Consider the following 12157-nt stretch of genomic DNA (forward strand, 5'->3'; position numbering starts at 1 on the left):
ACAAGGACACTTAATGTATCCAAGTAAATCCTACTACTTGTATATAGTATTAGACCCCTTGGATAGAGTCTACTACTAAGAGCTACACACAGTCATCTGCTGTTTATTTGATTATGATTACCAAATAAGGAAAAATATGCAGTTAGTAGATTGTGGCTGCCATGACATATCCTAAGTATTAAGCAGAACACATTTATTAGGTGCTTGGTTAATACTTCTGAAGCATATAAATACGTTTTTAAATAATTTTAGAAAAGCAAGGGAATCAGTTTCTTGGCTATCTCTGATCCTCACTCTTAGTTTTTATAGTATTTCATTTTTTTAAAAAAAGGATCTATAGTCTATGATATTTTCATAAGAAAATACAAAGGCTAAAGATATATTAAGTGAAGTAAAACCACAATATACATCACTAAAAAGGAAGGAAGGCACCAACAACGAGTTAAGCACAGAATGTATTTCTAAATTTAAGGCAATAGAGCTAAAAAAATTGTTTTTGTAACCATGACCTTAGATGCCAACTAAAGAAAACATGCAAAATCATTCCCAGGGATAAACTTTTCTTTTGGAATTATACTTCAAGTAGGATCCTATTTCATTGGGGCTTGTATAGGAACACTGAAGTAATAGAGTTGGCATTGGGTACAATTTATAGAAATGCTATTTTTAAAGACTTCTCATATGAATACTTTGTAAAGGTTAAGGCTTAACATTAAATTAAAACTCATGGAAAGCATTTCAAGTTGGGAAGGGATCTGAGACAAGAGTCTAAATAAATGCCACAGGACTGACTCTCTCAAATAGCTGACAGCATATGCTACCCTCTAGCAGGTGTTGGGGGTCAGTCAGCTAATGATTGAATTCTCAACAAGTACTTGGAGGACGAAAATTCTGTTCTTAATTTAGAGTCACATGCTCAGGCCCAGCCCTAAGCTCAAAAAATAAGAATCTCTAAGTTGTATCAGAGGCTAGCAACCTATCTGTATTTTTAATCATGTTTTACTGGTGATTCTCAAGCTGGACATGGTTGGGAAGCACCACTTTAGGTCATTTTGGTTTAGAGATTGCTTAGTTGAATTTAGTTTAGTTTAGATTCTAAAAGTGGTGTCTGTATGACTGACTAGAGAAGGAGTGAGCCCAAGAGAAAATGTAACTATGAAAGACTTTACTAGTACTGGTTTTCCTACTGTTTTCTCCACCATTTTCTCAGTACAGTGCTGAGAATTGGACCCAGGGGTGCTTAACCACTGAGCTACATCCCTTTTCATTTTTTTTTTTTTTTACATTTTGAGACAGGGTCTCACTAAATTACCAAGGTTGGCCTCCAACTTTCAATTTTCTTGCCTCAGCCTCCCCAGTATCTGGGGTTACAGGTGTGTGCCACCTCGCCTGGCATGGTCGTTGTTTTAACAATCATCAAGGGACACAATAAGAAAACTTTGAAAAAGCTCCATATTGGAAGAATTTTTTTCAGAAGGATTTCCATGCCCATCTGGTGCCCTGGTTCTACTTTTTTAATTATTCAGTGGGAAACAGGTTCGTATTTTAACTCTACAGTGAAAATTTGAGCTTCAGAGTTATATTTTCATATAGAAAGTCAACCAGCACAGAGACAAGAGATAAGCCAACTATTTTCCTCAAAGCACTTCTTACATGTGCTTGAGTGACTTCAAAATCCATTGCTATCCCATAGAAGATAAACTTAATTCTGAAATTAAGTTGGACTTCACAGATCACTGCTTTTCTCCATCCCCCTTCTGCCTACTCCCTCAAACTTCATTTATTTGTATTTGTGATCTTTTCTGTTATTTCCAACAAAGTTCTCTTCAAAGCTGCCCTGAAATCTAATTCTTACTAATCCAGGTATCCTAGTTAATTTCAGATATCACCTGTATGAAAGTGTGACCAGGATTATGGATGAAGAAGTTAGAAAGAGAACATGTTGTGCAAAATGTGATTTATTCCACATACTGTACTTATAGAGGATTGGGGGGAAAAGCAATTCTGTATCAACATACAGATTAGAAATTAAAGATGGAAGGTTTGGCTCGATATTGACACTGATGCTTTCAATTTACCAAGGCAGCAGTGTCCTTGACTCCTCCAAGGCTACAGGTCATACTTTGTATTCCTACTGCTTGAAAATTGACAAATCCCTTTTAAATGCTTTGTCTAGTTTAATCACTATAACAACCCTGCAAGAAAGTGTTTCCCCAAGGAACAGAAGAAATTGAGGCCCAGAGGACTTCGGGGTTTGCCTGATGTCACCCAGTCTGTGAGTGACAAGGCCAGGCTTTAGGCTCTCGTGTCACAGGAATGGTTTCAAATCCACTCCAGCTATCAGTCACCGACACATGGTGGAAAGAATGTTCAAGGCGAAGAAATAGTTTCCTAGAATAAAGTTACAGCAGTCAGTGCATCCTTCTACAGCAGATAACTGGGGCATCAATTTCCTTTGAAATTCATGGCCCTAAATAATCAGCTTCTCTAAAGAAGCTACAAAAGACTTGGTGCTATAATTTATTATGCTGATCTGATCTACAATTAGATTTCACAGGACCTGAGACTCCAGATTTAAAGAACCATTAATATAACCTCTTTTGTCAATATAGAAAATTGCTAGTATGTTGATATCTTTACAATATCTGTTTTTTATTAAAAAGAAAAAATGTAATAGGCCATCTTCCATCTACAGTAAGTTTGATAAGAGCACCATATTTAAAAATCCATATTTAAGGCAATGAGATAAAGGTCTGCTTACCCCTCCTTCATGTCATTAATGGGAAGCGGCACCCTGCCGCCCCTGTCTAGGGCCGACGTGATGTTTATAGCATTCAGGCGCTCAGGCTGCCACACATTCTTCACTGCCCCCAGAAAGTCTCCAAGAACCTCACTGGCCAACATTTCTTCCACATTCATGTTTTTAATGAAGAATTCTGCTTGATAAGGCAACGGGAAGTCTATTTTGTTTGTGAAAAAGGAAAAAGGGGCACACATGATGTTAATAAACTAGTCTTTTTAAAGGGAAACAAAAATAATTTGATTTCAGTTAAGTTCTATCACAACTCTGGCAGTAAGAGCGATATTAAAAAAATCAGTCCTCCACTCCCACTGGTTGAATATCCTTGGATTAAACCAACTGCAGATCAAAAATACCTTTAAAAATTTTATCTGTCCTCAACATGTACAGGGTTTTTCCCTAAAAAAATACTATTCCCATGGCATTTACACTGTATTAGGTATTATAAATAATCTAGAGTTGAATTAAAGTATAAGAGAGGAGATATATAAGTTATGTGAAAACACTGCGCCATTTTCTATAAAGGTTGAGCATTTGCAAATTTTGGTGTCCCCTATGAACACCAAGGGACAAGTGTATAACACACCTTAAACACAGAACTGCGTCTACAATATAATAACATCTAAAGGCAATTTATGATTGTAGAATTTGGTCCAAAAAAAAAAAAGAAAAACTAAATCTGTGTTTTTAATTTATAATATTACTAATATTGTTTAGAACATTCTAAAACATTCCTTTTTATGCAATAAACACTGATTATATATACAACAAGAATTCTAAATGCCAGAGCAATTCTACTATTTTGATCACTATGATTAAATATTCTAGAAAAATCATAAAGTTCTCATGTAATTCCATGTCTCACATTGTTAGAGATTTAGTTAGATTTTTTCATCCCAAAGTTTCATCAGAATTCTCCTTTAAACACTTCAAAATTAATGTTTCAATCAACCCAATGTCAAATTCAGATTGTCAATGTAAAAACCTCTAAATAAATATAAAACCACTTCAGCTTCTCAAGTGTTACTCTTGAATTACTAATCATGTTTATATCCTATGTTTTGATTGTTCTATTAAGATAAAATAGATTTCTTTTTTATTTAATACTATTTTTGTAATAAAAATTTCATTTTTTAAAAAGTATTTCACAAGGCAGATCAAAATCAGAGAATTAGATGAATTATAACATAATTCTCACTACAGGAATGAGGGTGGATTCTTGTATTTTTCCTTAGGCTTTTAAGATGGGAAACCTCATCTTTAGAGAAGTCTAAGAGCTTGCAATAATTTGAACTTACCCCATGTGATTTTTCCTAAGCTGAAGGATGAAGGATGTCTCTAAAGTATTCAGCAAAGTTCCAAACATGTAGTAAGAACTTATGGAAGACTAATACTTGAGCTTTTATTATTATAATATGAAAAGGCTGGTTATCTGAAATCTTATTTTAAAATGACAGGAAAATATTTCCAGACTTTACAAAGATTTAAAGTCCCCAATAGTAATTATACTATGTGTATCTTCTGATTTATTTCAACAAACTTCTTGAATCTATAAAGTTTTTCCACTCTTATTTACCAAATGAAAAATAAAAATAACATACTAAGCACCTGATGATCTCATTTCTTATGGAAATTCCTTGACATTAAAGGACACTGAATGCCAGAGTTGAAGTCAGAGAACTGGCTTCAGAGTTTACAACAGAGTTATCCAGAGCATGGTCATCTCTTCCTAAAGACTTAGTTCTTCAAGGCTCTAGTCACAGAAATTTCTTTACTTATCTCTTATACTGTCATTAATTCTCCTTGTGATTTTTTTAGATTTGCACACACAAAAAAATTTGTTAATGCACAGCCTATCTTGCAATCTTCTAAAATATAATTTATTCTCTTTCATGCAGATAAATCTCCTGTTTATACACATTTCTTTTCTACTAGAGATAAATAGTATCTTAATGATAGGACATTTCCCCCCATGCCTAGAAATATTCATGTAAAAATGAATAATAAAGAGTTTCTTGATGATAAATAATATTATAAATAATACTAAGTATAGTTTTAATGTCAGAAGTCTATCATTCTTCATTTCATTCAATGTTTTTACATTTAGTTTTTTTAAAAGTTTGTAAAATTTCTTTCATATGATTAGTGCTACTTTTTGGAGAAGTGTTGTTTGGCTTCTCTAGATCCCTGCTCCATGACTCCCTATTTGATCCCCGCTGTGAAGCCTGTTGCTACCACCACACCCCTCAGAGACTTTGGGCTAAGCAGCTGCCTGCTGTCTACTGGGCCAAGAGCTGCTGTCAGGCCTCCCAGAGATGAGTCATAGCAGCTTTCTAACTCTGGGGAAATCCCATGCCTGCTATATTCGGAAATCACAGAGGCCAAGAGAACAGTAGGCCAACAGATTGGTGGCAGGCCTCTGAGGCGCTAAACCCAATTTAGAGAATCACTTTATGTACTCTCCTTGAGCTCCATGCTGAGTGAGTCTACACGACTAATTTCCCATTAGGTCTCTCAAAACAGGAGACAGCTGGGCAGGGAGTTGGACTGAGCATGATTACCCTGATTTACAACGTTGTTACTTCTTTTCCTAAACCTTATCTGGGACAAACAGCATGAGTGAAGGCCATGCTCAAAGATGCTCATCCTAGTGTGCACACATATTCTGTCTAGACCAGCAAGGACAAATGCACGACCTTTAAGTTCAGTGGTTTCCAAACAGTTTTGGGTCACGGAACCACATATACAGGGCAGTGGAGCAGCTCTGCTTACCTAACATCAAAGTGGAGGCTTCCAAAAGCCCCTCTACTTTTTCTCCTTCATGTGCACAGCTTCAGAACCCCTGATTTAGATAAACCCCCCACAAACTTTAGATCTTTTGGTTATCTAGCAGTCTTCCATGCTTGTTGGGTCCCCATATATCCATAACAACACCTATTAAGAGGTCCTGTGTTCTGTTTCTACCCTACTGAGACTAGGCTAGAAAAGGAGGAAGGTCAAGCTGTAGACTAGTCAGTCTTTCAATTTATAGGAACTCCCATATTTGACAAAAAGTTTTGCGTCCCACTGAAAGCACATTGGATGAGATCCAATGGCCCAAGACCACTGCAATATAACAGCCTAACTCTTGTGATGTATTCCTGAGGAGAAAATTAAGTGTGTCATTATTCTGTTCATTAAGGGCATCCCAATACCAACAGGGACATTTCAGATTGGATACAAATATCCAATCACAATTGTAATCAAAACCAAAAATCTCCCTGATCCAAACATAAATTCCTATCAAAAGTCCTGTGGAAGTGGGAACATAGACAGGGAGTCCTCTGTCTAGGCCCATACAACTAAAGCTTTCATGTATGAAGGCCATTAACTTATACATTGATACTGCTAAAACACCTGGGGAATATTTCACTTAAGGAGGTTCAAGTCTTCAAGTAGTCTCTCCATGTATGTATTATTAAGTTTACTGAAATTGCTTTCTTTCATATTGTCTAAAGGCAGTTTTTAACCCAGCCCTTACTGAATTAGTACATCCTAGTAAAATGTTTTGTGTTTGCATGCTTGTTTGTAATTGTTCTGGTAAACAGAAGCAAGAATTACCCTATAAAGAATGTATAATGGTTACTATTTTTAGAAGGGAATTTTTCCCACTAGTTCTTCTCCTGTGGCCTTCACAAACGATGTATAGTACAGATAGGATCATCCCATGACTTAATAATTTCAACTACAAAGATTTTAATGGTGTTCACTCTTCCCAACTGCCAACATGGGGTCAAAATATTTGAGAGTGTAATTCTTGGAAAACTTCGGTTGTCCCTAAATTCAAAATCCTAAGAAAATCACTTACCATTTGGGCATATTTGTCTCTAAACTACAGACAAACTGTTGTCATTACTGATATATGATTAGCTAATTCAGCAGGGAAACTGCCCCAAATTACAATTTATCTTCATATACAAAGGAACTACTACGTATTGTAAATATTAAAGTAAAATAATAAAAGTAGCTAATAACTACTAACTGTGTACACTGTGATCTTTTCAAACACTTTTCAAGACTTATCTCAAAGAATCCTTACTACAGATATATAAGAGAAAACATGTTCTTGGTAGCATTTTACAAATGAAGAAAAAAAGGGTTTAAGAAGTGGCATACTTGTTCAGCCCCCTATCCTTAGTTCTTCAGAGTAACATACCATGTTGTTTTACATATTTAGATATGTCTCAATTTTCTTTGCTACATTTACTACTTCATCAGTTGAATTAGGTTTGTGGTGTTTTAAAAGTCTTAACTGTATTTTATACAGTTATAAAAGATAATGAAGTGCTTCTTGTAAATAAGGAAATGATCAACATATTTTTCTGTACCTACCTTCTGCTGACATTATATTAATTATCAAATTATGCCTTGCAGTCTCAAAGGTGCGCCTATTGTAGGCAGTTATCTATTAGAAAAGGAAAATCATATTAAAGAACTGAAATGTTATTTGTAAAATGAAATTCATTAAGGACAAAAAGGAAAACAAATTGCCGTTCTTTCCATTTTCATTATTTGTTGATAAACTTACAATATATTTCTTCTCTGGGCAATAAAAACTCAGGGCTTTTAGCAATATTATAGGAAAATAAATAATTAGCAGGATCTACTTAACATGCTAAAACAAAAAGTTAAATGCAGAAAGACCCTTTCACATAAGGGCCATTAAGTACAGGTAGTGATGCAGATGCATCATTAGCAAATGGATTAACCATTATGGATTACTTACTGATGATTTTCTAAGATTTCAAAGAATCTAAACAATGCATTTTTTGCACTTTTAAATGGAGTTTAAGGATTTAAAGGAAAGTACACTTTGAAATAAGCACACCTTTGTGTTATTTGCATTTAGTATTAAACTGCATACCAGTCAGTCAAAAAACCTTGTAAATAACCCTTTGGAAATCATATCTCACATATAGGAGTAAAACAGTAGGGATCATAGTCTATACAGCTTATAGCACATGCTCAAAAGCACAAATCAATTCCTCCAGGGAGGCAAATATTAGTAAACATTTGCAGAGCCAATGAACTTACATAAAAGTCAACTCAGAAATGCCACTGCAAACAACAAACAAAGCAAAGGCCAACAACGGGATATGACTTCAAAAATTAAGGAATAATTAATTTTATAGCAGATATTAAATCATTCAGACACAACTGTAGTACCTCAAAAAAACAAATGATTGTGTCAAAGTCTTAGAATCCCAGCACTAGACTTCTGGCAGTAATTTTAGCTGTAGTTGACAGTGAGACAAAAGGGTAGGATAAAACTGGCTCCAACCAAGAAGAAAAATCTTGTGCATTTAAAAACAGATATCAAAGATTTCTATATATTACATATGATCTTCAAAAGAAATAATTGCAATCATGAGTTATTGAGAGAAAAGTTAAGAATCAGAATTTTGCAATAAATAGTTCCAAACCTGGACACAATATTTAAAAGGTCTATATTCTGAAAGGCATATTATTCCACAAAGTTAAAAGGATTTTCTGTCTCCAGTTTGTGAAATTTCCATTGAATCAAACACTTCTTTGCTGCTAGGCTCACACTGAACACTAAAATTAAGAACAGTCACTAAAGAAAAGTAGAAATTATTGTTCAAACAAAGCCAATAAAAAAATACATACAGTAGGTTTTATTTGAGAATTTTCATGGCTTACAGAGTTTATCCTACAAAAAATATTTTTAGTGAGAAAAAAATTACCAATCTTCTCCTATTTGTTATACCTTATAGGTTCAACTAAAAAAAATGTATTTTCAACAGATTTGGGCCTCTATTATTTTATGGGTTTCCAGTGTCTTGCTATAATAACCATATTTTCATGTCTAACCTTCCCATATTTCTCACAAATTTCATTACTATTTCATAAACTCTAATAAGTATTTTTTTAAATCACAAGCTACTGAAAGGAGTGAAGAACAGTCCTTATTAGGAGGAAAATTTTATTATCTGAATTTATATTTAATGTTTAATTTCAACATTTATAACAGAATGTAGTCCTACCACTTCTAATAAGATATTTAAGTACTGTAATTACATTAGCCAAATTATACTTATATTACAAAGATGTAAAGACCTTCAAAGCTGAGGGGTGTGTGTACAGTTTATTTCTGATCCTCTACTTCTAATACAATGCCTGATCTATTTTAGATATTTAAATTCTAAATATTATAGATAAATATCTACTGAATGAATTAATCTATATATTTATAACATTAAATAATACGTGAAGATATGCAAAACTTTTGCCTAAACTAATAGAATGATGTTCTTAAAATATCATACTGATACCAACACATGGATGTAAAAATAAGCTATTCACAGATAAATTGCTATTTGTGTTCTATGAAAACTATGCTAAATTTTCACCATTAACTTTTCAGCCTATTATATGATACATATTCATAACATTATATTCAGTAACAAGATCTAAAACCCATTTATTCGTTTTGCCAGGCAAGCATTAGTTCAGTGTTAGGCTTACCATTCATTGCACCACTGTATCATGATTTATTAATCTATTCTCTTGCTGATAGAGTTTTGGGTCTCTATTATTTTGTAGGTTTCCAGTATCTTGCTATAAAAATATTGTTTAATGAGCATGCCTCCATGTAAATATCTAAAAGTATTTCTTCTGGCTAAGCCAAGAATTAGGACTGCTAGATCATAGGATACAATGATACTTAAATATGTGAAACAGTCAGTAGTTTTTCAAAGTAGTTATGCTAATTCCCACATCCACATGCAGCGGATTTAATGATGGTAACATTCTCATTGTGGTTTTAATTTAACTATTACTCATTACTAGTAAGAGTAGCACTTCTTTTTATATTTCAGATACTCACCCTTAATCAGTTACATGTATTACAAATGTTTTCTTCCAGTTTGTGGCTATTTTTAAATAATTTTTTTTGAGGAAAAAAATTTACAAATACAAGGAAATTGATCCATCTTCTTCCTCTTAATTTAAAAATATTTAGGTCTTACTGGATACATCCTGAGCTGTGGGTGTAGCTTACTGGTAGATTTCTTGCCTGACCTGCTTAAGGCCCTGGGTCCAATCCCCAGTACTGGAAAGCAAGAAAGAATTCTTTCATACTTAAAAAGAGTTTTTCAAAAGACTTTTTGTTTTTTATTGGTTGGTTGTTTTTGTGCTGCAGATGGAATCCAGAGTCTTGCACATGCTAGGCAAGTGCTCTACCAAGTGCTTCTCCTCTGCCCAAGATAGCTTTCTTCTTATATCAGTCATCACAGTGCTGGCTAAATATCTGTTTCTTTCCCAGTGCCCAAACCCTGGACCAATATGGAGGGACTTAACCATTACTCATCTTTCTAGCCCTAAGAACCTGCACAATCCTTGTCAAATATGATGTCAGCTGAAGGACTACACTTCAGTGAACAAGAAATTTGAATATAAAATACAGAGCAAATAATTATTTAAGTTTGCATTTAGTTTCTTAAAAATAATTTACATTCTAGTAATATATTTCTTCAAAAATTTCATTTAATTTTTAACTAATTTAATTATCTTTTCATGTAAAAGCTAAAACAACAAACTTTATAGATGAATGAAAATGTGAACTGATGTTTTCATGCACAAAATATTAAAATGATTGCCAAGTAATTTTAATTTCAATGCTTAAAATTTTTTCTCTCTCTCTGTCTACACACACACACACACACACACACACACACAATTTTATTCTTTTTAAGTAAATTACCTCAATGATAGTTGGTTTCCCCACATTTTCAGCTGTTGGAGAACCATATAGGACTCCATCACTATATGGAGTTCTTTGGATATATCGAAGCCATCCAGGTCGATCTGGGTAACCCATTAAATTTGTATTGAATGTTATGGGATCATTGCTAATCTCCCCTAGATAAGAAACACAAAATTAAGACATAAGACAGTTACTTTCACACATGTTGCTTTGATAGTTTCAATCAAAACATTCTGTCTAAAAAAATTTTTTTTTTTTACATTTGTAGCAAATTAAATACACAAACAAAAAAATCCATCTGGGAATTTAGAGTAGGGCTCCATGTAATAAAAAATTATTTTGGTTGTTTAATTTGTCTAGAAATCTGATCCAACTGAAAAAGCAAATTCATACAATTTTCTTGGAAAATTTTTGGAGGGAGTAATTAAGAGTATGACTGTTACAGCAATGATAGAATAGCTCTACATCATCATAACCATACTGATAAATTCATTCTTTTGAGAAGTATTCCTTTCATCAAACTCCAAATATCATCAAATTAATGCTAAGAGATGTCCAGAAAATTAAAAAGGTACACCAACATAAAAATAACATAATTTTAAAACTTGGGGTATTAGGATGAAAAAGATGTTACAAATCCAAAAAAACTGTAGTAATGACATTTACTAATAATAAACATTAATGACAGCATGATTTATTAGCATGTGCCTGGCCCTTTGTTAAATGCTTCATAAACACTGTGTCATCTGATTTTTAAAATATCCATGATATAATATGTAATTTTCTATATTATGTAACTTCTCTATGGTTGGTCTTATTAAGTGGTAAAACTAGACCTTAATCCTGGCTGAGTTCAGAAATTTTGCTCTTAACTGCATGTTTGCATCTCAAAGTGTTAGAGCTACTTCTCTAAAGGTTTAATCATATAATTTCGCAAACACTGGATGCCCCATAAGGAAACATTTTTTAAATAATTGATGAAAAGACTACCTTTTTGCTCAAATACTATTAAGAACATGTCTACCTTTATTTTATGAATGTTTTCAGAGACTCTATTCATCATACGCTCCTCCAAAGAAATATTTATATTAATTCTAATGCGTAAAATGTGTTCTAGCAAGATACAATTTTCAGAAAAGTCATTTTTGTTACTTGAGAGTTATAATTTAATGTGTTTTTTTTCTTGCTAGTCTCTCTATATCTTTATAAATGTGATGGCATTTGTGATAATTCAAAATAACATATTTAAACTAATAGTGAATTAAATAAGCCTCCATAATTGGTATTATTCTGAAGGAAAATTAATCTTCATTATATTACTATGAATTTTTATAAAATTATCTGATATTATAAAGGCTTTTTGAAAATGCTTACTTAACATCATATTTCATTCTCTTCTATAACATGTACAGTTTTTCAAAAATCAATATAAGAATGTAATTCTTAATATGGAAAATCACAACTGTTCAGTTATAATTATTTCTATGTGAATACAGGTAGATCATTTGTCAGAGGCATAAAACTTTAAATTAAGAATTGAAAAATATGTTTTCTTTAAAGTTCAAAATATGGGAAATAAAATTGATCAAAGT

General features: G+C 33.1%; 1 protein-coding gene across 7 annotated transcripts in view; it reads right to left on the reverse strand.

Annotated features, from left to right (window-relative positions):
* Positions 1-12157, reverse strand: part of Sgce (sarcoglycan epsilon) — a 69885-nt gene that overhangs the window by 31549 nt on the left and 26179 nt on the right. For all 7 annotated transcript variants that reach the window (XM_076833851.1, XM_076833844.1, XM_076833823.1 and 4 more), the window contains 3 exons: positions 10563-10720; positions 7172-7244; positions 2762-2960 (listed from right to left, as the gene is read on the reverse strand). In XM_076833851.1, coding sequence (XP_076689966.1) covers positions 2762-2960; positions 7172-7244; positions 10563-10720 — 430 coding nt within the window. The remainder of the gene's footprint in view (positions 1-2761; positions 2961-7171; positions 7245-10562; positions 10721-12157) is intronic.

The sequence above is a fragment of the Callospermophilus lateralis genome, chromosome 1 (assembly GCF_048772815.1).
Source record: "Callospermophilus lateralis isolate mCalLat2 chromosome 1, mCalLat2.hap1, whole genome shotgun sequence".
Taxonomy (NCBI): domain Eukaryota; kingdom Metazoa; phylum Chordata; class Mammalia; order Rodentia; family Sciuridae; genus Callospermophilus; species Callospermophilus lateralis.